Raw genomic sequence first — 20,644 nt, forward strand, 5'->3', positions numbered from 1 at the left:
GTCGGAGTAGCAGTGTTCGTTCCGACTGGGACGTATATATATTCCGGCCGAATCCTATGTTGGTTGGTTGTCTCGGCTGGAACATATATGTCTTTTATGTTGCCAAATATTGACATTGTTAGCGTCACAGTGGGATTAAGTAAGGTATAAAGTTTATAGGTGGGATACTATCGTATTGCAACTAGATGAATCCAGCCCATCTATGTAGCTACCTAATTTGCTAGTAATATATATCCCTTTTCATCTTCCTCATCCCTATTTCCGCATCATCTCCGCGCATCCACGGTTTATGAGCGTGGTAGGAAAATCCGAAAGGTACAGTCTGCCTGCGCAGCTCGGCCCCCCCCAACAACAGTTTGGTTCGTCTTGTTCACAGAGTATATCGAAATCCCTCTAGTCCCTCAAGAATTATTCCGTACTTATCGGCCTTTCGGTTTTGATTGCGGTAATAGAGCGCCATCGATGCAGCGCCAATCGCGCACATGGAGAACGAGGTGAGTGAGGCATACAGCCCAGGCATATAGTATGGAGCATCCTGATTTCTGAACCACAGCGAAGGAGCAACCCCACCAAGGCCACCAAACATGAGTTGAAGTGGGATTCCAGCTTGGCGCTTCGCGGATCCAACGATGTTGTTGACCATAAACGCCAGCACAGCTGGAGTAGCACAAGTCGTACCCGTAATAGCGAAAAACACTCCTGTAAGCTTCATACCGGTATTGTGGCCCCAACCAATTAGTACAATGCCAAGTATTGCTAGCATCATAAACCCAACGAGAAATGGACTACGCTTGCGATATCTGTCGGCTAAGATCGAGCTTCCAATGGCACAGAGAGCTGCACAGACATACGGCGGGGTGACAAGTATTTGACTCAATGCTACGTCGTAACCAAAACCCCTGAGGATTGATGGAGTAAAGAACGACATGGCATACGCTCCAGAAGTGATGAAGAAATGTAGTAGCGATAAAACCCATAGTTTCCAATCAGAATAGACTTCGATGAGGACCTTGCGCGTGATTTTGTCTTCCATCTTCTCCCCTCTATCCTCCTCGAGCCGAGACTGAATTCGCGCCAGCTCATTGGGTCTAAGCCATGTTGCCTTCTCGGGAAAGTCGGAGACGAACAGGTAAATCGGAACGGCCATGCAGATAGTGAGAATTCCTGGGATGATAAAAATCCAGCGCCATCCACGCAGACCACCGACACCCTCCATGCTGCTTAAACCGTAGGATATAATGCCACTGAAACCGGATATGAAGGATCCGGAAATGTACCAGATAGCTATGCGTTGCTGTACCTCGTATCGCTTGTACCAAGACGATATTAGATAGACGCAAGCAGGCTAGAGACCGTCAGATATTTGATCTCATGTCGGTTCTAATATGAGACTTACATTGAACCCGCCTTCAAAGATGCCAAGTAAAACTCTTAGAGCAATTAATTGGCTGAATGTATTCACAAATCCAAAGCACATGGCCACAGTACCCCAGCAGATAATCATGCCCGTTAACATTCTTTTGGGTCCGAATTTGCGAATGAGCGTGTTGGCAGGAAGTTCGATTAGAATATAGGTCGGGAAGAAAGATAGGAGTGCAACTGAATAGTGGTTGCCAACAAGCTTTAGGTCGTCCACTAAGCCTGTTATCTTTGCGGTAGAAATGCTGTTTCTGTCAAATAGAGATAGAGCATAAAGAAGACACAGCCATGGTAGGACATGTAGGTCGAGGCGACGCAGGAGCTTCTTGTCCGCTTTTGGATCGAGATCCGTAGGAGTGATGGCATCTTCTATGTTCTGAATATCATCCGAGGAACCTCCGTCGTCCTTGATACCTTTGACAGCCATATTTATGTTAGGGCAAAGGTGCGATGAAGATTCCAGGTGATTATCCGCAGTTGTGACGCTAATATGAGAATGTCGTAGAAATGGCCCATCGTCTTATATACACATATATTTAGTTACCCCTGAGTGGAGATCATCGGTATTCGGCAACGTGGTTGGAGGGAGTCTGTATCTGTATAAAAGACGCCGGCTTGGCGGGGGGATATACGTATAACCACCGTGGCGGCTAGCTGTCAAATTCCTGACTACCGAAAGTGCGTAGTTTGATAGTTTGATTTGCTAATTCCTTGAACTAATATTACCAGTGCCTGTCTGCAAGTTGTCGGGAGGAAAGGTAAAAGCTCCAGATGTCCGTGAGATAGCGGGGAAACCCTGTTACCCCGCACGGGGAAATAGTGGGTTGCACTTAATCCCAACTGCAATATTATTCTACCGAACAATGTACTCAGACTAATGGGTGCAGGCAGTCCTGTTTGTATAGCACGAATACTTGGTATAGACCAGTAACCGGGAAGAATCAAACAACCAGCCCGTGGGGAGAAAAACTAGCGGCTCCCACTTATGCATATCGCCAAAAGCAGTCTTGCCGTGCGAGTTGTAGCATTGGTAGTGGTAATCCACTAGGCACCTTCCGAGGCGAAGTTTTGTGGGGAGAAATATAAGTCGCCATATACATTATCCTAAGACGGCAGTGGAACATTAACATAACCGACGCGGAGTAAAGGAAAGGCAGTACTAGAATGATTTAACACGCAGCTATATTTCCCATGTGGATTCTAATTATAAACTCGGCCTAGAATTTAGTGCATTTTTTTAGTATCATTTGCTTGCAATTTTCTATAACTTCACCAGAAGCTTGCCAGTAGTGTTCCTTCCTTCCAGCTCCTCATGAGCCCTTGGTACATTGGATAATGAATATACATCATGTATTTTCACTTTTATCTTGCCATTCTTGATGTGATCAAGTGCACTAGTGGCGTAAAATTCAAACTCTGGTCTTGTTGCAATCATATTCTTCAGTGATGATCGCATTACAGAAACGTTTTTTTCTCCGAGCCTCTGCATCAAAGTGTCTGGAATAGGTCCACCTGAAAGATTAGCTTGACACATAGAAGCATAGGAGCATTAAACATACTTGCGACGCCAGTGAACACTACTTTACCGTTGCGCTTCGCGACGTCCATGCTACCTTCCCATGTGTCCTTTCCAACACTGTCATAGACCTAAAGGCATCAGGTTAGCAAAGAATAAACAGGAAATACACTGCAAAGAAGCTAGCATTACCACGTCAACTCCTTCCCCATTTGTGATCTCTTTCACCTGCTCAACCCAGCCCGCGCCCGACGAGGCTCTGTAGTCAATTACATGCGTTGCTCCGTGTTCTTTGGCAAGTGCGCACTTCTCTGGACTTCCAGCAGTCCCAATAACGATAGCTCCTATGTCCTTGAGAATTTGACACATCAATAACCCAACACCTCCTGCTGCAGCGTGGACCAACACAGTCTGGCCCTTTTGAACAGCATAAGCCTTTTTTACCAAGGATAAAGCAGTCATACCCATCAGAAGAACCGAAGCAGCGTCTCTGTCTGAAACTTCAGATGGGATTTTCACGCATGCGCCATGGTTCACCGCGGTGTACTCGGCGTATCCACCTCGTCCCATCCAGGCGACTCTGTCACCAATTTTAAACCCCAGCAGATTTGGTTCCCGTATTGCCACAATCGTCCCAGCCGCTTCATTTCCAATAATATCTGGGAGAGATTTGGAAGGGTACACGCCGGTGCGGTAGTAGATGTCGACAAAGTTAATTCCGGCAAACGTGTTTTTAACCAGAACCTCCCCCTCATTCAATTCCGGGAGCGGCTGAGTCTCTGAGTATTTGAGCATCTCATGCCCCCCCAGCCCAGAGAGTACTACCGATTTCATCGTAGACGGTAGTGGGGACATACTAAATGAGGTAAAAAATGTTAAGAGCGTCAAATACTTCGAGTAATATGAACAAAGACTTAGATTGAATATGATGTGGTCCTCTTGATATATCCTCTATATTCCCCATGTTTAGTGTAGACTATTGCGCTGATAAATCAAAGCATTCTGAGAGAGAACTCGGCATCGGCACTCGGACAAGATAACGATAATCTCGAGTACATGACTCCACATAATCTCGGCAGATATCTCCACAAAGGCCGACCACTGTAGGGCCATTGCTCCGTTTCGGAGTTATGAGGTGTATAAAGCCTGTGCACTTGTCCATAGAAGTCTGGGGTAATTGTCGTTCAATCGCGGAAAAATATCTTGCCACATAACCCATACCCATAACCATAACCTCTCGTCGCTGTCATTGTCGCTCGGCATTATTCGGCTGATCGCTTCCAATTATATATTCCAACATCCAGCAAGACATTATGGACACCACCAAAGCCACTACTATGAAAGTGGTGCACAATTCACGCGCCGGAGTGCCGTCGGTTCCCGGCAAAACAATGGGTGTATTCACTGGCGATGTCTGGCTGGATCAGGTGATCAGACAGGACAACATGTCTGTAGTAAATGTCAACTTTACGCCATGTTCGAGGACTAATTGGCACCGCCACGAGGGGGGCCAACTGCTGCGGGTTACGGCCGGATCAGGATGGATTTGCGAGAAGGGAGATCAACCTCAACGGATCGCTGTAGGGGATGTTATCTGGTGTCCTCCTGGGTCTCATCACTGGCATGGTGCTGACGACGGAAGCTATATGGTTCATGAGGCTGTTACACTAGGGAAGATCGATTGGTATGAACAAGTGACTGATGAAGAGTATGCCGCAAAGAAATAGGGATATTGATACGTGGACACGGGAAATAATGTACATAGGGATTGATTAAATAGAATATGATAACACATCAAAAACCTATTAAGTAAACCTGATGCCGTCTGTTAACATATTTTTCAGCACCGAGGGCATCTCTGGGCGAAGTTGCTACAGTTTGTCCAAGGGCTCCAAGGCGCGAACTGAAATAGCCGCCTATCGGTAATGCCACTGCCGACATGCAAAGTACGAAGTTGATTTCGCCGACGTACGCTAGTCTGCGGGGTAGGGTATGTGGGGTGGGGGGTCTGTCAGGAAATGCGGAGCCCGGACGGGTAACACGGCTCAATCAAGATAAGAATACTCGAATATACCAAACAGCATGAGTTCTAATATCGAAAGATAAAAAGTTAACAGGTGAGCCTATAGTAGTCGCACAAATCGTCTACTGTTTTAATTAATTCAAATTTTAGGAGACCCCAACCCATTGGGATTTACAAATGATCGCAATTGATTGCGCTCATGGAGTCTAGGAATATTCAGATAAAATTGGAAGGTATTATAGCGCTCAATCTCAGCATATAAATATAGCAGAAATAGAAACCTTGCAACTTGACCTCCTGTTATGGCGGTAGTTTTTGTTAAGGATATTATACATAACTTAGCTTCGAGATGTAGTCCAACCCGTCACACCTTCAGTGTGGCTATCTAATAATTAATAAACTCATCAAAACTATGCTCCAGACTCTTCTCTGGTGTAGTACCTGCACCCTGACAACCATCAAGCTCATGATTGCTACCAGCAATAATGTTGCATTCTATAAATGAGCTCCAGTAATCGAACCCCCCGCCCTCCCTAATCCTCTTTTTGTTCCATGATAACCAGTGGTGGTCGACTATTTCTCCTCTGAAGGGAACCATCCCTTCTTTGTCCGTGGTTGGCATGTTATTTGGTGTCATGGGGTTCATAATTTCCGGCGGGCTTTCTGCTTTGTATTCTAGATGTTCGTATCCCTCCGCGATTGTTTCTTCGTCGTCTGTTGACATTATGAGTGGTGAGTCGAGAGTTTCCGCAGCCGTTGGCGTAGGTGGTGCAGAGCCTCTAAACGAATATATATGCCGCGTTGGAGATGTGTATGAAGAGGTGGTTGCTGCGCTAAACGGGCTATAGTACCCTTCATACTCACAACGAGGCCATGCTGAGGCTAGCGGCTTTGGGAAATCATCCGTATCTGATGGTTCGAAATCCTCATCACTGTCGCCATCTTTCCAGTCTTGACAAAAGACAGCAGTGAACCCTGAGACCTTCTCATCGCTTTCCAGAAACCTTCGCCGCCGCTTTTGATCGTTCTTACGATTAAAGGGCCGGTTCCACTCATCAGTAAAGACGGCCACCACATGAGTTCTCTTGTTTTTATTGGTGGGCCTCTCAGCCCAACAGGATCGTTGAGGTGTACACGTCAAGCAAGGTCGACCCACTCGAATCATATTTGAGTGAGGCATCTTGGACAGGCTTTTCTGGCGTTAAATTGGTAGCGCTGGCGGCGGTATTCCACAGCTAACTTTATATCAAATGGTGCAGTCATATACTGTGCGGTATGCCTCACACATACCCCAACCGCTTTATCCCCAATTTTGTAGCAATTTGAAGCTATTCTTTTGCTTGTTGAGTGCCGGCTGTGTATAGTTGGCTCTCTTCCGACTCGTGTTGGGGCATTGCCGCATCGGCTATGGGCGGTGTGGAAGTTGGGAAGCATATCGGCAATATGTAGCCGTACTTGCCGCCCGGGCACGGCAGATCCAGATTATGGCCAGGCAATATTTGAGTTATCTTCGGATATCCAAAGTAACAATGGGAGTGCAGAAGAGGTGTTGTGGATCAAGATTATGAAGATGGTTATGTAACCAAGAGCCCAAGGTTCACCAGATTCCCTGGTATTATAGTTGGTATAAATGTTATGCTTCTATTGAATTCTGTTCGAGTTAATTGATCATTATTCTTTATTTTTCGTATTTTTTGCCAATCTGGTTGATCACAGTCAAATATCTGTCATGAGTTCTACGATACCTGATAAAATGAGGGCGGTGGTCTTCAACGGTCCATTCGACGTCAAAGTTGTGACCAAACCAACGCCCCAGATTCGCGAGCCCACCGACGCCATTCTCAAGGTCTCTTCCACTGCTTTGTGCGGCAGCGACTTGGTACGTAGTTCTTTAAATTATATCTATGCAATGCGGATATTAGATTTATCGTCCTCTCTGAATTCTCTATCATTTGCTTACTTGCGCACGCAGCATTACTATCGAGGTCACCAGAAAGCAACGCCTGGATTTGTCTGTGGGCATGAAACGGTCGGACATATAGTGGCTTTAGGCGACTCGGTCAAGAACCATCAGCTCGGTGACCATGTCGTTGTTCCCTTCTCCACTTCTTGCGGCGACTGCTTCTATTGTAATCAAGGCGAATCCAGTCGCTGTTCAAAGGCTGCACTCCTTGGGTGTATCACACCGACATTTTCTTTGGACGGAGGGCAAGCGGAATATCTCCTAGTACCGAATGCGACATCGTCGTTGGTGAAAGCCCCGTCAAGGATTGCAGACGACTTGCTCGTTTTGATGGCAGATGTGTTCCCAACTGGATATTTCGCCGCCAGCCGATTTCTCAAAGACCTATCCGAAAAGCAACAGGGAGATACTGTAGCTGTGGTTCTTGGGTGTGGTCCTGTAGGGATTTGCGCAATCGCTTCAGCTCTCCATCTCACCAATAACAAAGCCAAGGTCTTTGCAGTGGACTCGATCCCAGAACGGCTGGAAGCAGCCAAGAAATTAGGTGCAATTCCGATCAATTTGTTAGACAACCCAGTTGAGAAGATCAAGGAAGCTTCATCTGGCCGCGGTGCAGACGTTGTAATGGAAGTTGTCGGCCACGCCGACGCTCTCGAGCTGGCCTTTGATATGATCCGCCCCTTCGGCAAAATTTCTAGTGTGGGAGTGCACAATGAACATATCAGCTTCCCAGGCTTTGCTCTATACTCGAAAAATGTGACATTGGCCTTTGGCCGGTGTCCTGTACGGAGTCTGTTTGACGAGACTGCTGCGGTATTGGAGGAATTACAGGACAAGCTTCTCTTCTTGTGCCAGAACAAAATGTCTCTTGAGGAGGCTCCGGAGGCTTTCAAGTTATTCGAGAAGATGAAAGTACATAAGATTTTATTTAGCGTATAAAAATCTAATCGACTTGGAAATACGAATCTTTCCCTGCTCGGTCAGACCACCAACACATGGTGACATCCTCCAAAATTTAATTGAATTCAATCCTGATATTACTTCGAGGGAGCCCAAACTCGTGCTATGATTTGGTTAAATGGTGCTATTTATATTTGTAGCATATATCAAAATCAAATATGTTTGTACAGTTACTAGAACTTTGCAACTCGTACATATTTAAAGCCTCAACTTTGTTCATTTTTTCTATTATTTTTTCCGCCTCACGTGCCGCATCTCAGCTAATATCAAGGCTTTAATTTTATGAGATTGTATCCAGAGTAAATGGTGGGGGCGGGCAGCTGTGAAACCGATGCGGAAATGTCATGGTGAATTCGGCGACCACTATGGAGGCAAAAAAGCGGCATTCGCTATTGTCCAAACCCCATCACCTCCGGCAATCACGGGTGACATTCATAGTCCCAGGAGCGCTGAACTATTCGATAGCAGCACTATTAACCGATAAAATTGGAGCGGCTTGTTATCGTACCATACTATACGGGCATGTAGCGCGTGGAACGGCTCTGCCCATAGAGCCGAGGGTTTAGCCCGAGTTCTCACATCCTACCCTCCGTTCTGGGTATAAGGTTAAAGATGTAAACCCCTACAATTAGCTTCTCAAAAACATATCTACAAACTGCAACAAGATTATAGACAACCTATTTGAAGACGTGCCCATATCAAACTTTACCCTCATCCGTGCCAGAACAATTCCCGCACAATTCACCATGGGCGACGCTCACGCACCTTTTGTGCACCCAGAGAGCATCAAGGCGGCTCTTAAGGACAAGTCCATCCTGCATGAGAAATCATTTATTGGCGGCGAGTGGGTGAGCGGGAGCACCACTTTTCCCGTCTATGATCCTGCCACCAACAAGATTATCGCCAACATCCCCAGCCTGTCAACGGAGCATTTCACCACTGCAATTGAACATGCACACAGAGAGTTCAAAACATTCAGAAACACAAAGGAGACCGTTCGAGCAAAGATGCTTCATAGTTGGGCGGCGCTCATACGTCAACATGCCGAGGATCTTGGCGTGCTCCTGACAATGGAGAATGGGAAGACACTGGCGGAGGCGCGCGGTGAAGTGGAATACGGTGCCACATTTATCAGTTGGTTTGCGGAAGAAGCGGTGCGGTCATACGGGGATATCATTCCGTCTCAGCACAAAGGCAGCACGAATCTGGTTATACGCCAACCTATTGGTGTCTGTGGTATCATTGCGCCCTGGAACTTCCCCATCGCGATGATTACGCGGAAGATAGCACCCGCAATTGCGGCAGGATGCACAGTCGTTGTAAAGCCGCCGAGCGAGACGCCACTGTGTACTTTGGCGTTAACTGCACTAGCCGTGCAGGCTGGCATTCCGCCGAACGTCATCCAAGTCGTTACGACAAAAGACCGGAATGCCATCACAGAGCTTTATACGCACCCGCTAGTGAAGAAAGTTAGTTTCACGGGCTCCACCGGAGTCGGCAAACTCATCACCAAAATGGCGGCGGGGACAATGAAGAAGGTCAGCATGGAACTCGGCGGAAACGCGCCGTACATCGTGTTCGACGATGCTGACATTGACATTGCTGTCGCTGGCATGCTGGCATGCAAGTTTCGCTGCAGTGGGCAGACATGTGTCTGTGCAAACCGGATATATGTGCAAAGCGGAATTCACGATGAGTTTGTGGCGAAGTTGACAAGGCGCATGTCTTCCTTCAAGATTGGCAGTGGGCTCGACCCAACTGTGACACACGGCCCCCTGGTCAATATGGCAGGGGTGAAGAAGATGAGAGAGCATATTTATGACGCAGTATCCAAAGGGGCCAAACTTGTCGTTGGAGGCACAAGTCCAGACTCAGAGGCCTACCTGATCGAGCCAGCCCTACTTACGGGTGTCACATCTAAGATGCTAGTCGCACGAGAGGAGACATTCGGGCCACTCGCCCCCGTGATCAAGTTCGACACAGAGGAGGACGTTATCGAGCAAGCAAACGATACAGAATTCGGCTTAGCCAGCTACATTTTTTCAAACGACCTGAGAAAGATCTGGAGGGTGGCGAACGCGCTTGAGGCTGGCATGGTTGGTGTTAACACGGGGGTAATCAGCGCTTGTGAGGCGCCTTTTGGTGGGATTAAGGAGAGTGGGCTAGGAAAGGAAGGTAGCAAGTATGGGCTTGCTGAGTTTCAGGTTATCAAAAACATTACACTAAGCTTGGAATGATATATAATAATCATCCTAACGAATAATAAAGACTTACAGCACCCAAAATACTCTGCCCTCGCGATCATTAATCTTTGTATCGGCACCGTGGTTTGATTGACAAAAGTTAGACAAAATAAAAAAATATTGTGCTTTAGAAACTACTTTATATATTTGTTATCATGATTTGTATTGTAATTTGGGGGTAATTATTATTTTATCCTGCAACTCGTACTTTATTTATGGTACTTGCTTGGGTGTCGCAATTTATAGTTTAATACTGCTAAGTACGTATGTACAGTACAATATTTTGTGAAGTCATAACAACAGTATTAAACTGCATAAATCGGCCATCTCAATCTCAGCCTTGGTATAGTGATGTCCAGAGACCAGTGCGCATGGTGCGGTCCGGCCAGCCAGAGGCCAAGGATCAACCACGAGCTTGTTAACAGACTGACGGCTACTAGCACCAGACATGGACCCCACCTGCCAGGTTCTTGGCCGTCCAGTTAGGCCTGTCTCCCGTCACTAACATTTAACCCATCCAGTAGTACTCTCTCGCCCAGCTTTCTCATACTTGCCAAGCTCATCCTATACAGCAATGAGTCCTTCATGCCAAGCCAACCAACTATGCTGCCTGATCCAGAACGTCTATTTTTGATTTCCCATTTTTGGATAAGATGTGGCGCATGCCTACTTCTGTTGATCGGTGATGGTCGTGATCGGGATTCTGTTGCGCTGAGAGAACATTGATGATGCGCTCCTGGTTTGCGACGGCGACGAGTCTGCGCTTTCTTCTCCTTGCGCTCGCTGTTTCGGGTAAGGCATAATCTAGCCTGTCTCTTTATGTGACTTTTATCTATTGCTCTCGCTCTTGCTCTTGCTGATCAATTGATTCCACAGATACTTTGGCTATTGAATGCAGCATTTATGAAGAATCCATAATTGCTAGGCTGGGGGGAAAGAAGGAAGTCTCGAATCAACAAGAGCTGGACATAAAGTATGCCGGATGCACCGAGATAGACGGCCCCGTGATTATCGCAGCCGATTATACGGGTGATTTCTACTTTCCCAACGTCACGAAGATTTACAATGGGCTTATCACAGTTAATCACTACTCTCAGCGACAACACCAGCAGGAGCAGGTTCCCGTACCATTGCTCACCTCGATTGAGGTCCCCGACCTGAATAATACCAGATTTATCGAAATCCATGGTGTTCCCGCACTTAGGACTATCTCGTTCCCGAGCCTGACTATATTAGATGACTCTCTTAGTCTAGATGAAGTTGAGGACTGCTTTGTAGACTTCCCGTCTCTGACCAGAACCGTTGATCTGCAGATCATTGGAAATGTCACTAGGTGTGTTATCTTCTATACGCAGCAACCGAAATGTACGGTTTCTAATCCAGTACTTTTTAGGTTGAGCTTCCCTCTTCTAGCCGACGGGGGCACCATGAGAGTATCTAGCAACCCCAAAAGCGACAAGGAATACTCAAATTACTTGATCGTCGATCCTGTCGACCAAGCCCCGTTGGATATCAAGTTTCCTGCGCTGCAGAATGCCACATCGATTTACCTCCAAGGAAGCATCACAAGGTAAGAATGCCAGGAACCTCTCAACTACATCGCTGATTGGTGTGATAGCTTGTCCATGCCACAGCTATCCAAAATAGGAAATGACAGGCAGTTTGATGCTGGAAATTTACGAATATTGACACACGGAAATCGGCTCAATATCAGCCTGCCGAGCCTGTCAAACCTTAGACATCTCTCAGCCGCTGGAACAATTGGATCGTACGTAGCATCCTAACCCACCATCATTCCATCCAACTAATCTTTATCAGCCTTAACTTCGCCTCCCTCCAGAGCATCGAAAGATTCGAAGTCAACACCTCTACCCCATTAAATGTCACCATGGAGCCGATGGGAGCCATAACCGAAATCCTCCATCTCTTGGGCGACGTTACTGCGTAAGCACCCCCCCTCCACTCTCCCTCTGTACGCACCGCTCACCCAGCCAGCGTCTCCATTTCCTCACTCTACCTACTTTTCAATCTCGTAATCGAAAGTGACTCCAGCGACTTCTACTGCAGCTCCATCGCCTCTGACTTCGAGCGCCTCCAAGGCCGCAAACTCAAATCCTACGATTGCATTGGCCACCCCCCTAAAAGTAAGCTGCCTTTGCAGCTGGGACTCGGTCTTGGGCTTGGAATCCCCGTCTTTCTGGTTGTGGCGTTCTTGTTGCGCCTTTTTTTTAAAGGCCCTTGGGTTAAGAAGGTGTGGGGCACCGAGATGTGGACACCACAGCCTGTAGTCAAACCTCCCGCGTATGAGCTGGGTGTCCCGCCGACGTACGCTACTGATGGCCCTCCTACGTACGATGCTTCCGAGGGAGAGCAGGGAAGTGAGCAAGGCGCTGCTAATGTGGCGGGTACTCACATGGGAGATGGAAGTAGTGTGCGTGGAGAGGGCGCGAGTGAGCATAGTGCGGGGGATGCCGCGAGCGCCCGCCTTGGGGATGGAAGCAGTGCACTCCATGAGGGCGCTTCTGGAAGGCGAGTTACATAATATGCATTGTGTGTTGTTGAGTACTGATACCACTGTAATATATAATCGACCGTGTTTAATACAGAATAAGAATCATAGAAACAGGCATTCATTTGTCAAACGTAGCCCCTTTGTGTGTAGTGTAGACGCTACTTATGGGCCACGAGAAGGAGAAGCACATACAACCATAGACTCTAGAAAATTAGACATCTTGTACCAATCACATCAGACACACATTAGATGCCAAGATAGTTAGAACCGCGCTTGCTCCCCTCTTGACGCTGCGCTTAGGTACCGCCGCACCCCGCACCTCCCCGCATTCACATTCAACCGGAACAATTAACCGGATCTACTCTAATCTTCCTCAGATGAACTTTCGGATATCAACATGGACGATCTAGAAGTCTCATTGATGGAAATTGTTTCAATTTCCACTGACATCTCTTGGCATTGTGCTGGGCAATGATAAAAATCCACGGCCGAGTAACCGAGACCACCGAGATCTAAGACTCGGACAAGATTACCCCAGCTTTTGCCACGCTTCTCAGCATCAGATCAGCGGGATTCGGAGAAGCTCTCTTGCGAATGGCATTTTTGATAGGCGTCTCTTACAAACGACACTTCTGTAGTCTCACTTTTATGGAATAACTATGCCATCTTGGCCGGCGATTATAGAAAATTCTTCCGCAAGAAGCCTTTCCTAAACGGACGTGAAAATCTCCTATAAAACACGATGATAGTCTGTAAAATGTAGATAGTAGAAAGTTTACATTGACACCCAACACATCTCCTTCCAATTGTCAACATGCTCATCTCCAAACTCAGTGCTGCGGCACTTCTCCTTTCCCCGGTCGCCCTCGCTGCCCCAACAGCAGAGGTCTCATGTGCACGCTGCGACGAAGTAGCCCACGGTTTTGCCTCTCTCAATGGCGGCACCACGGGAGGCAAAGGCGGCCGCATCGTCACGGTCACTACTCATGCCGATCTGGTGAAGTATGCGGCCATGGAGGAGCCGTTGATTATTCGCGTCGACGGTGTGTTGACTTCCGAACCCAAGGGTTTTGAAGTCCCGATTAAGAGCCACAAGACTATTATTGGCGTGGGTAAGACTGGGGCTGTTGTGGGCGGTGGGTTTGGGATTAATAACCAGAAGAATATCATTTTGAGGAATTTGGAGATTAGAGATACTTATATCCCCGAGGATTATAATGGGAAGTCGAAGGATTGGGATGGGATCCAGGTTGATACTGGTGTGAATATTTGGATTGATCACTGCAAGGTAACCACACTCAATCTTAAAAGATATCAAGTTGATATACTGACACCCTGATAGTTTGCAAGAATGGCAGACGGATTAATCGACTTGCGAAAGGATACAGACTACGTCACAGTATCAAATAACCTCCTTTCCGAGCACAACAAGGCGTTTGGAATTGGCTGGACCGAGAATGTGATCTCCAAAATGACTGTAAGCTCCCTCATTTCAAGATATAAAATCACAAGCTAATACCTTCAGATCAACGACAACTTCTTCAACTCAACCAACCAACGCGGCCCCAGCGCCGACAACCTCAAGTACTGCCACATGTTCAACAACTACCACCTGAACATCACCTCCTACGGCAACTACGCCCGCGGCCACACCCAACTCCTCGTCGAGAACTCGTACTACGAGAACGTCAACGACCCCGTTGTCGCTGGCCCAAATGCCTCGATCAAGAGCAACTGGCTCAAGTTCAAGGATTGCACTGGAGAGAAACATTTGGATGTCAACAGCAAGAAGGTGTTTGATGCGAGGAAGTTCTACGAATACGCATTGAAGGATCCTTATGATCTCCCAACTACGATTCCTCCATTCGTTGGCCCGGCCCCGGATATTGGCATTTAGAGGGGGTGTTGGCATGGATGGAGACTTTCATAAGTGATTAGACTAAGTGAAGTTGCGAAGTTACACATAGCTAGCTATTAAATAATATCACGGGATTTTCGGACTTTGTTTGGTGGGTACTGGGATGTAGAGTTGAGTTTGTTGGCACCTAGAACTACATATTGTGGCTCAATAGGACGAGATAAACGGTTATTGTGTGAGCATTATTATCATTTATATATCCGAAAGCCTATCAATACACCCATGCAGATAGCTCGATTACCTACCCGGAAGTGTTTGCAACGTTTTATTCTCATAAAACGTCTGCCCTCTCAAGATCCCATCGTTGTGTTTAATATCATCCGCCATATCTGCTCCTTGTTTGAACATGCTATACCCATCTAACTTATCCGACGGCCTCTTGCGGAACCCGTAAACCAAACCCAGCACCACCGAAAGCCCCGACCACAAACAGAACAGCGCCAAAACAGCATACCCCGTCCCGTGCCCTGGAATCAGCGATGCCACAGTCAAGATCTTCCCCTTGCGAGAAGACGTTAGATCAGTGCTCTCCCATGCCGCTTCCAAGCCGGGTGTGAGGCCGTACATGCGTTGGATAGCATCTATGCCATATGCAGCCAGCACGGACCGCAGCAGTGCCTGGGAAGGGATGTAGCCTTGGTATCTCCCTAGGTTGCCGTCGGCCGATTGAATCCCGGGCAAGTGACTCGTCAGGTAGAAGTCAGCAAACCCCGTCGCGGAAAGTATTTGCTGGGCCTTATGGCCGAAAACGCCCCCTGTCTGGCCCTGGGTGTTATTGTAGGGATCGACTCGAGAGAAGTTGCTGAAGGTGGAGGTTACGCCGTCCAGAGTGGCCGTTCCGGCGCCTGAAGATACAACACAGCGAACACCAATGGGGGCCGCTACTTCCATGATAGGTTCTAGGACAGGCTTTGGATACGTGTGTAATACGTAGTCGGTTAATGATGTTGGGTTAAAATAATCGCGAAGATCGGTGATAGAGGCATTCAGCTTGACCGGGAGGAGGGGTGCACCGGGTTCCGAGATTGTGAAATTTTGGCCTTGTCGGATCTTGAAAAAAGTGTTGTTACTGACAAGCGTTTTATTCTCGGATAGGAAGAAAGGACTCCCCATTCCTTCAATGACGGGACCAAGAGTAGAATTAAAGGGGAGGGTCTCGTTGGGTTTGTCGTAGTATGCCTGAAACTGGAGCTGCCACAGGGCGTATTCTAATACCATCGACTCGGATATGTCGACTGGAATGTCATAGGCATTGCCGACTAACGTGCCATGGATTAACGTCTTGTTCCTGTACGTAGCCCCCGTAAGCGTTGAAACACTTATCCCCATTTCGGAATACGACCACATGTTCAGGTCGTTAGGATTGCTACTGCTGTTGAAGATCTTGATTGAAGATCCTGAAGGAGTTCGAAGAGTGATGACGGGCCGTGTACCGGTGGAGAGACTATCCACGTTTGAAAAGATGGACACTGGCTTCTCGCTCAGAATTGTCAATTGAGAGACTTTGCTGACGATCGAGCAGTCATACTTGAGCCTAAGTCCCCATGCCTTTCCAGACACTGGTACATCAGCCTGCGGCGCAAGGAACATATCGGGAATGGACTCTGTCAGGGGTAGAGTGCTCGGCAGCTTCTCAAGGCAAGAATGCGCAGACCTGTCAATGCCTGGAGCAGTGTATATTACTCCGAAACCCGGAATAGTTGGGGTCAATCCCATTCCCCAATCAGCTGGGATCTCTTTACCTTCTATGGACGCGTTGTTGTAAGTAGTCGTATTCCGTCCTACCACAAAAGGGTTCTCCGACGCGCTGATATGCCCATCTCCCAGCTCAAAGACAAGACCAGACAGGGGAAATGCGATAAACGGGAGGATGCTCAGGAGGGCGAGCAAACACCATAGCATGTGAAACTGGCGATGGTAGACAGCTTTACACCACCCCGAAGGGCTGCTCCATGTGGTGTTGGAGTGCATCAATGTCGCGACAAGATTAGGCGCCTTCCAGAACGGCGTCTGAAGCATGGCAACCTCCACGCCAAGAAGACCATACTGCGCCCATGACAAGCCAAAAACACCAATGATGAACCAGGAGTAGTAAATCAGAGACCCAGAGAAGGTGCGGTATTTGGCAGCATCGTCGTTCTCAATGCCCAATACGAGCCGCACCCAGATGATGCCGTACCAAATTGTGATGATGGGCGGGATCAAGATCAAGGCAAGGGTTCGCATCCAATACCTCTGGAGTTGCTGTGGTTTGGCTGTCTCGGTACGGCCATTTTCTTGGATTTCGTGGCCATCGATTGCGAACTGAGGCTTTGTCTCAGAACCCTCACTATCTTGTAGAAGGTGGTCAGTCACGGGGTTCGGAGTGACAGCGGGCGCCATCGCTGGAGATGAGAGGAGACACTTGGTGTGTGCGCTCGTGGACGAGGCATGGCCGATTTCTTATAATTCCGACAATCTGAAGTGGCAGGAATACGCGCTGCAAAGCAGCATGGGCTGAAGGGCTGAAATAACCGTCTGGGGTTTTGGCCAATAATACGAGTATCGGCCATGCGAAAGGATGCACACTGGCACAAAGACGGAATGTTTTTCTCCAGTGTATGGACCCCACGACAAGGGTGAGACCGGGTGAAATGCAGGGTAAGCTAGGCATTAATGCATGATGCTAGAAATAGACCCTGAGTTTAGTGCAAGGTACTCCCGTACAAATTTGTAAAATCCACGCATTTTGTAGATCTTCATTATAGGATTGACTCTATTCAGTCTTTATCAGAATACCTATTCACAGTAGTAACAACTTCCACGTACTATTTCCATGGCATCTTAACACTCTTGCGCATTTAATATCGCCCTGTAACACGTCATAACTCCAGACCCACCTCCTGCCTTCAAGTCGCTGCCCACCATATTTCAGGGGAGCCAAGAGTTCGCAATTAGACCCACACCATGGTCTTGGTACGCGGAGTTGCCGACGAGGTTCTTCGCAACCCAAGTACGAGGAAACATTAAATTACCGTATTATAAACTTTATTTAATAGACTACGAAGTATCATATATATATAAATCTCATGATAATTTACTAGTACTTGGCGCGGAATGATTAGTTTGCTGCGAGAGCAATAACAGGACGAGAGCCGTCAGACAGGCGGACCGACCCGTGAGTTAGTCGTGTGTCGGTTCCCCAATTGGAGACGGCCGTAAAGAAACATCATCGTGAAGGCCTCGGTACTCCAATGGCGGCGACGTTCACCTCCAAGCTTAATTAAACTTTTCTATGGAGCTCGTGGGTGGTTAAGTGTGTATATTTCGCGTAATAAAGTTCAATTTCAATATATATAACAAGTGTACAAAAATATAGCAATTCCCCCTCCTTCTCATCGCCACTTCATTTTCCCCTCAGTCAAGTCTACCAAAGAAATCTATCACACATACCCAGCTGAATCCCAATAACCATCTTAAACCTCGATCTCCTCCACCTCGTCGGCGTAGATGCCGCGGTCTGGAATTTCCTCGAACTCATCCTCCTCGACATCACGCTCTGCAATCTCCTCTACCTCTTCTTCGTCGATATCGCGGGCTGTGATCTCTTGCACCTCCTCAGCCTCAACATCACGCTCTGCAATCTCCTCGACCTCATCGGCATATATACCACGGTCTGGAATCTCCTCGAACTCACTTTCCTCGACATCGCGCTCTTCAATCTCCTCCACCTCCTCTTCGTCGATATCACGAGCTGTAATCTCTTGTGCCTCCTCAGCTTCGATATCACGCTCAGCAATATCGTCCACCTCGTCGGGGTAGATGCCACGATCTGGGATTTCCTCAACCTCATCTTCGTCGATATCGCGGGCTGATATCTCCTGCACCTCCTCCGCTTCGATGTCGCGCTCTGCAATCTCCTCGACCTCGTCGGCATAGATACCACGGTCCGCGATCTCCTCGTCCTCATCCTCCTCGACATCAACATCACGAGCTGTAATCTCCTGTACTTCCTCAGCTTCGATGTCGCGCTCTGAAATCTCCTCGGCCTCGTCTTCCTCGACATCACGCTTCGCAATCTCTTCGACCTCGTCCTCCTCGATATCGCGTTCTGAAATCTCCTCGACCTCATCGGCGTAGATACCACGATCTGCGATCTCCTCGACTTCCTCAACCTCGATATCACGAGCTGCAATCTCCTGCACCTCCTCAGCCTCAACACCGCGCTCCACACTCTTCTGCACCTCCACCTCCTCATCCTCAACATCAGGTTCAGCAGTCCACTCCACATCCTCATCCGCCTCAATATCCCTCTCCTCAACCCCCGCACCAACATCCACCAAGCGTCTCACCACCCGCTCCCCCTCCTCAACCCCCAACTCCGGCGCCCTAACCACCTCCGTATCCGAGATCTTCTCATACCACTCCCCATCATCACCCCTAATATACACCTTCTGGTTCTCCTCTGCACCCGCTTCCTCTCCCTCCTCCCTCCTCAACAACTTCGTACACTGTACATACGCGCTCTTCATCGTCCTCCCCTTCGCACTAAGCTTGCTAAGCGTCCAATGCGACTTGCTCCTCCCCACCACCGAGCCACCACAATTATCATTCGTGTTGAAGAAAATGGTGCAACCCGCGTTGACGCCGAGGTAGCCGCCACCGACCGTAAAGATGAAGGAGCGCACGTTGTTGGGAAAGTTGACGCAGTGCGGGCCCCACCCGGACTTGGTCACATCGTAGGCTTTGTTGATGCAGTTCTCGGATTTGTAGGTGGAGAGGCGCCATTTTTGCTTGAAGACGCCGACGTCTTGGAATTTGCAGGTTGCGTCGGCGAGGCCGGCCGTGACGGCTAGGACGGGGAGAAGGACGGTGAGCTTCATTTTTGTGTTGGTAGGTGGGTGTGTTTGGTTTTGAGTGAAGGGAGATGTGTGAGATGTAGAAACTTATTCTCTGAAAAAGGAAACGGTAAAAGATGAGAGAAAAGTCTCATACTTATACCCCAGCCAAGCCCTCAAAACTGTCCGTCAAGAAGACATCTTACACCCAAATTTCCCACTTACCTTCCTCATCAAGCTTCAACTCCACGAGTTAGCCCAGCTGAATCCAAACCATGAACAACTCCCACCCTCCCACTCACTCATTTCCTAACAATCCCCTCACAATGTTTCCCCAAGTCGGGTAAACAATTCCAGCCCTCAGTGGCTGCGCAGGCACACTTCCCCGCGCTAACCACCGGTCTGCCTCGCGGAAGCGGGAGCTTATATGTTTTAAGAAACGAAACCGTGGAGCTAATCTCGACGCCATGCACTGCTTACCCGCACCTCATGTCTGCGGCAGGGCGCACCGCTATATAGTTCTGGGGTTCTCATCGTGCGGTCGCGTGGTAATGAATCGTACTTGCCAAACCCACACCGCCCCACAGCGATCACCACCATCCCTGCACTGGTGAGGCGATCCGAATGTATGCGCACAAGAGAGAATGCTGGTGTTGCTTTAACCATAATCTCTCGCTTTCTAGACCTGTAAAAGACGGTAAGACGGAGTAGCAAACTCCCCATCCCCATTCGCCGTTACGGAGTTAGGGTTAAGTTAACATACTGATGGGAGGGGCGATGCGACGCGATGTGATACCAGGCACTTACTGAACCGTGCGCGAGGCTGAAGGCAGGCACAGCCGTCCCGCGTGCAGTTATTTATAGAATTGGCGGAGGTGTGGCATGTAACGATGGCAGGGGGTGGGAAATTCCGTGGGGCAGACAGTTGCAAACAACCAGGATGATAATCTCGGAATGTTCGTCCGTCTTACGCGGCTGAGCAATGAGAGCCAAGTAGGCAAGGCTGATAAACAATATGAACCATAACACAAGGTAGGTAGCATGTTTATTTTATGAGATGGACAAATTTCTACGTGATCAAGGAGGATACGCAGTGTGTTGAAAAGGATACCAAGAACATCGATGTGGATAGAGTAGTATCCCCGCTACGGACCCATTCCTCCACCCCCGTTCCTCCTCACAGCGACTCAAGACCAAAGCCATAAAACCAACAGGATCCTCCGAGGGGCCAGCACGGCAACAAATGCTAGCTATAACGAAGTGTTGGTATGGC

At 48.2% G+C, this 20,644-nt stretch overlaps 10 protein-coding genes across 10 annotated transcripts; 5 read left to right on the forward strand and 5 right to left on the reverse strand.

The window, feature by feature from the left end:
• Positions 1 to 234: 234 nt before the first annotated feature.
• On the reverse strand, positions 235 to 2,140 carry VE01_09648 (uncharacterized protein). The gene is made up of 2 exons (XM_018279060.2): positions 1,397 to 2,140; positions 235 to 1,345 (listed from the first exon to the last, which is right to left on the reverse strand). The coding sequence occupies exons 1-2, from the start codon at positions 1,844 to 1,846 to the stop codon at positions 371 to 373; spliced, it is 1,425 nt and encodes a 474-aa protein (XP_018126305.1). The 5' UTR covers positions 1,847 to 2,140; the 3' UTR covers positions 235 to 370.
• Positions 2,141 to 2,612: 472 nt separating this feature from the next.
• Positions 2,613 to 4,152, reverse strand: ZTA1_2 (NADPH:quinone reductase). The gene is made up of 3 exons (XM_018279061.2): positions 3,128 to 4,152; positions 2,979 to 3,066; positions 2,613 to 2,931 (listed from the first exon to the last, which is right to left on the reverse strand). Exons 1-3 carry the CDS (start codon positions 3,788 to 3,790, stop codon positions 2,681 to 2,683), a joined length of 1,002 nt encoding a protein of 333 aa, XP_018126306.2. The 5' UTR covers positions 3,791 to 4,152; the 3' UTR covers positions 2,613 to 2,680.
• VE01_09650 (uncharacterized protein) lies at positions 4,063 to 4,713 on the forward strand. The gene has a single exon (XM_018279062.2). It carries the CDS (start codon positions 4,249 to 4,251, stop codon positions 4,660 to 4,662), a length of 414 nt encoding a protein of 137 aa, XP_018126334.1. The 5' UTR covers positions 4,063 to 4,248; the 3' UTR covers positions 4,663 to 4,713.
• A 630-nt stretch (positions 4,714 to 5,343) lies between these two features.
• On the reverse strand, positions 5,344 to 6,304 carry VE01_09651 (uncharacterized protein; the record flags this gene model as incomplete). The annotated part of the gene is made up of 1 exon (XM_018279063.2): positions 5,344 to 6,304. The coding sequence occupies exon 1, from the start codon at positions 6,136 to 6,138 to the stop codon at positions 5,344 to 5,346; it is 795 nt and encodes a 264-aa protein (XP_018126333.1). The 5' UTR covers positions 6,139 to 6,304.
• A 383-nt stretch (positions 6,305 to 6,687) lies between these two features.
• VE01_09652 (uncharacterized protein) lies at positions 6,688 to 7,860 on the forward strand (the record flags this gene model as incomplete). Its single annotated transcript, XM_018279064.1, has 2 exons — positions 6,688 to 6,837; positions 6,931 to 7,860. 2 exons carry the CDS (start codon positions 6,688 to 6,690, stop codon positions 7,858 to 7,860), a joined length of 1,080 nt encoding a protein of 359 aa, XP_018126332.1.
• A 767-nt stretch (positions 7,861 to 8,627) lies between these two features.
• On the forward strand, positions 8,628 to 10,155 carry ALDH5A1_1 (Dehydrogenase; the record flags this gene model as incomplete). Its single annotated transcript, XM_018279065.2, has 1 exon — positions 8,628 to 10,155. The coding sequence occupies one exon, from the start codon at positions 8,628 to 8,630 to the stop codon at positions 10,116 to 10,118; it is 1,491 nt and encodes a 496-aa protein (XP_018126331.1). The 3' UTR covers positions 10,119 to 10,155.
• A 663-nt stretch (positions 10,156 to 10,818) lies between these two features.
• On the forward strand, positions 10,819 to 12,875 carry VE01_09654 (uncharacterized protein). Its single transcript, XM_018279066.2, has 6 exons — positions 10,819 to 10,916; positions 11,001 to 11,457; positions 11,518 to 11,694; positions 11,743 to 11,892; positions 11,943 to 12,068; positions 12,120 to 12,875. The coding sequence occupies exons 1-6, from the start codon at positions 10,850 to 10,852 to the stop codon at positions 12,664 to 12,666; spliced, it is 1,524 nt and encodes a 507-aa protein (XP_018126338.2). The 5' UTR covers positions 10,819 to 10,849; the 3' UTR covers positions 12,667 to 12,875.
• A 575-nt stretch (positions 12,876 to 13,450) lies between these two features.
• On the forward strand, positions 13,451 to 14,533 carry VE01_09655 (uncharacterized protein; the record flags this gene model as incomplete). Its single annotated transcript, XM_018279067.1, has 3 exons — positions 13,451 to 13,924; positions 13,979 to 14,113; positions 14,162 to 14,533. The coding sequence occupies 3 exons, from the start codon at positions 13,451 to 13,453 to the stop codon at positions 14,531 to 14,533; spliced, it is 981 nt and encodes a 326-aa protein (XP_018126337.1).
• A 148-nt stretch (positions 14,534 to 14,681) lies between these two features.
• Positions 14,682 to 17,096, reverse strand: VE01_09656 (uncharacterized protein). Its single transcript, XM_018279068.2, has one exon. It carries the CDS (start codon positions 16,934 to 16,936, stop codon positions 14,792 to 14,794), a length of 2,145 nt encoding a protein of 714 aa, XP_018126336.1. The 5' UTR covers positions 16,937 to 17,096; the 3' UTR covers positions 14,682 to 14,791.
• A 416-nt stretch (positions 17,097 to 17,512) lies between these two features.
• Positions 17,513 to 19,520, reverse strand: VE01_09657 (uncharacterized protein). Its single transcript, XM_018279069.2, has one exon. It carries the CDS (start codon positions 19,414 to 19,416, stop codon positions 18,010 to 18,012), a length of 1,407 nt encoding a protein of 468 aa, XP_018126335.1. The 5' UTR covers positions 19,417 to 19,520; the 3' UTR covers positions 17,513 to 18,009.
• Between the last annotated feature and the right edge of the window lie 1,124 nt (positions 19,521 to 20,644).

Source organism: Pseudogymnoascus verrucosus (assembly GCF_001662655.1).
Source record: "Pseudogymnoascus verrucosus strain UAMH 10579 unplaced genomic scaffold scaffold_60, whole genome shotgun sequence".
NCBI lineage: Eukaryota > Fungi > Ascomycota > Leotiomycetes > Thelebolales > Thelebolaceae > Pseudogymnoascus > Pseudogymnoascus verrucosus.

Excerpts from the sequence above, each read along its gene's own strand:
- VE01_09654 (XM_018279066.2), top strand. The coding sequence starts at position 10,850 with ATGATGCGCTCCTGGTTTGCGACGGCGACGAGTCTGCGCTTTCTTCTC. Across the intron at positions 11,893-11,942 it reads GCCGCTGGAACAATTGGATC|CCTTAACTTCGCCTCCCTCC; the intron begins GTACGTAGCATC and ends AATCTTTATCAG. Across the intron at positions 12,069-12,119 it reads CTCTTGGGCGACGTTACTGC|CGTCTCCATTTCCTCACTCT; the intron begins GTAAGCACCCCC and ends TCACCCAGCCAG.
- VE01_09657 (XM_018279069.2), bottom strand. The coding sequence starts at position 19,416 with ATGAAGCTCACCGTCCTTCTCCCCGTCCTAGCCGTCACGGCCGGCCTC.
- VE01_09656 (XM_018279068.2), bottom strand. The coding sequence starts at position 16,936 with ATGGCGCCCGCTGTCACTCCGAACCCCGTGACTGACCACCTTCTACAA.
- VE01_09650 (XM_018279062.2), top strand. The coding sequence starts at position 4,249 with ATGGACACCACCAAAGCCACTACTATGAAAGTGGTGCACAATTCACGC.
- VE01_09648 (XM_018279060.2), bottom strand. The coding sequence starts at position 1,846 with ATGGCTGTCAAAGGTATCAAGGACGACGGAGGTTCCTCGGATGATATT. Across the intron at positions 1,346-1,396 it reads TCTTTGAAGGCGGGTTCAAT|CCTGCTTGCGTCTATCTAAT; the intron begins GTAAGTCTCATA and ends GACGGTCTCTAG.
- ZTA1_2 (XM_018279061.2), bottom strand. The coding sequence starts at position 3,790 with ATGTCCCCACTACCGTCTACGATGAAATCGGTAGTACTCTCTGGGCTG. Across the intron at positions 3,067-3,127 it reads ATGGGGAAGGAGTTGACGTG|GTCTATGACAGTGTTGGAAA; the intron begins GTAATGCTAGCT and ends TGATGCCTTTAG. Across the intron at positions 2,932-2,978 it reads AGTGTTCACTGGCGTCGCAA|GTGGACCTATTCCAGACACT; the intron begins GTATGTTTAATG and ends CTAATCTTTCAG.